We start from the raw sequence: 1,666 nt of genomic DNA, 5'->3' as shown, positions 1-1,666 counted from the left end.
GATCGACTGAATTATGAAGACATCAACATATGGGGGGAAGCTTGCGATATAGTTAAGAGCGGGGATGCAGCTGGACGATCTGGACTTCGCAGATGATCTGACTCTTCTATCACACACGCAACAACAAATGCAGAAGAAGACGACAGCATGCACCAACCGAATTACACTTGATATTCCTTTACAGTTTTTTTTAGCAGATACTACTTCAATTCTAGACAAAATGATTCATTGGAATAGGCGTCAATTTTTTTCTTTTTGCCAATAATCAAAGTAACTCCATAGATATCAGAAGTGTATATTTGAAACTTGAATAATAAACTTAATATTGGGCAACAAATAAAATGGTAATACAATTTCTGATGGTATCATTCAGAACTGGAAGGAAATATAAGAATGTATCATTTATACATACAGATATATATGACAAAGCAATAAAATCCGCTCATTAAAATCTATTCAAATCTTCAGCAGTTAATTCAGGAATTTCTATTTCTATAATTAAAACAGTATTAAGATAAATGTTTAGTAAATTAAAACGTTTATTTTGTTAAATTTTAATATTTTAGCAAATAGAGAACAGAGACAAACTACAGACACACGCACACACAATTAACTACTACTGACTGACTTCAAGGTGATGGGAAACTTTGTAAAGTTTCTAATGATCACATTATGTTGCGTAAGCCCCCAAATACCCTGGTACAACCGAAATGATCTCACACGGCCATGCGTATACAACCTCTGCCACACAAGTCCTACTTATTGCATTCTCTTGGCGTTACTGTTGTTAACGAAATCCAGAGAACGAAAAGCGAATGTCCGGCATGCTAATCGGGTTGGTGAACACGGCGAGTTGACCGAGGGGAGTTGGGAAACCCTGATTACAAACCAATCGTCCACATGGGCTCCAGTATCCTAAGAAAACAAATGGCGTATGAATCAATTGTTGGTCACCGGCTAGCATGGTACTGCATGTCCTTACGTTGCACCACTGACTTGTAGATCAGGCCGTTAGGTCAAAGGCTCCGGGTATGGATCCCTAAGAAAACCACCTGCTTTGGTCTGGGCAAACGGACATTATCACAGCCCTCACACATGAATAAATGAAATGAAATCTTGTGTGGCACATATGTATCTGGTGCCCCCTTGTACCAATGTTTATGTATTGAAATAATAATGTTTCGTAATAAAAAATAAAAACTCAAGTCACAATGAACTTCCCTAAAATGAATGAAAAATATCAAATAACTAACTAACTAACCAAAATGTGATTCCAATTCTTTGATCAAATACATTTCATCATTTAGAATAAAATTAACTGCTACACCTTCTTTACCAAAACGACCAGATCTACCAATACGATGTAAATAAGTTTCCCAATCAGCTTTACCAGTTTTTGTTGTTGGCATATTCCAATTTATTATTAAATTCACTTGTGGAATATCTAATCCTTTAAAAATCAAGTATGATAAAGTATAGAATGAAAATAACAGATTGCTAATACACAAATAAATCAACTAATCATATGCTTTAAGCAAGTGAATATCAACATTGAGATGCAGGTACACCCAGTTGACGAGTCACAAATAGGGTGAAACACGCGTCCAACTGGATTCCACTACCAGCCATTATCCATATTTGCTTATAATGCTTGTGAATTAAGGCC

At 36.0% G+C, this 1,666-nt stretch overlaps 1 protein-coding gene across 1 annotated transcript; it reads right to left on the bottom strand.

The window, feature by feature from the left end:
• Positions 1 to 281: 281 nt before the first annotated feature.
• Smp_096560 (DEAD/DEAH box ATP-dependent RNA helicase,putative) lies at positions 282 to 1,435 on the bottom strand. The gene is made up of 2 exons (XM_018798753.1): positions 1,262 to 1,435; positions 282 to 492 (listed from the first exon to the last, which is right to left on the bottom strand). The coding sequence occupies exons 1-2, from the start codon at positions 1,407 to 1,409 to the stop codon at positions 446 to 448; spliced, it is 195 nt and encodes a 64-aa protein (XP_018646691.1). The 5' UTR covers positions 1,410 to 1,435; the 3' UTR covers positions 282 to 445.
• Positions 1,436 to 1,666: the final 231 nt, after the last annotated feature.

Source organism: Schistosoma mansoni (genome assembly GCF_000237925.1).
Source record: "Schistosoma mansoni, WGS project CABG00000000 data, supercontig 0151, strain Puerto Rico, whole genome shotgun sequence".
Taxonomy (NCBI): domain Eukaryota; kingdom Metazoa; phylum Platyhelminthes; class Trematoda; order Strigeidida; family Schistosomatidae; genus Schistosoma; species Schistosoma mansoni.
This window is presented reverse-complemented; position numbering and strand designations above follow the sequence as displayed.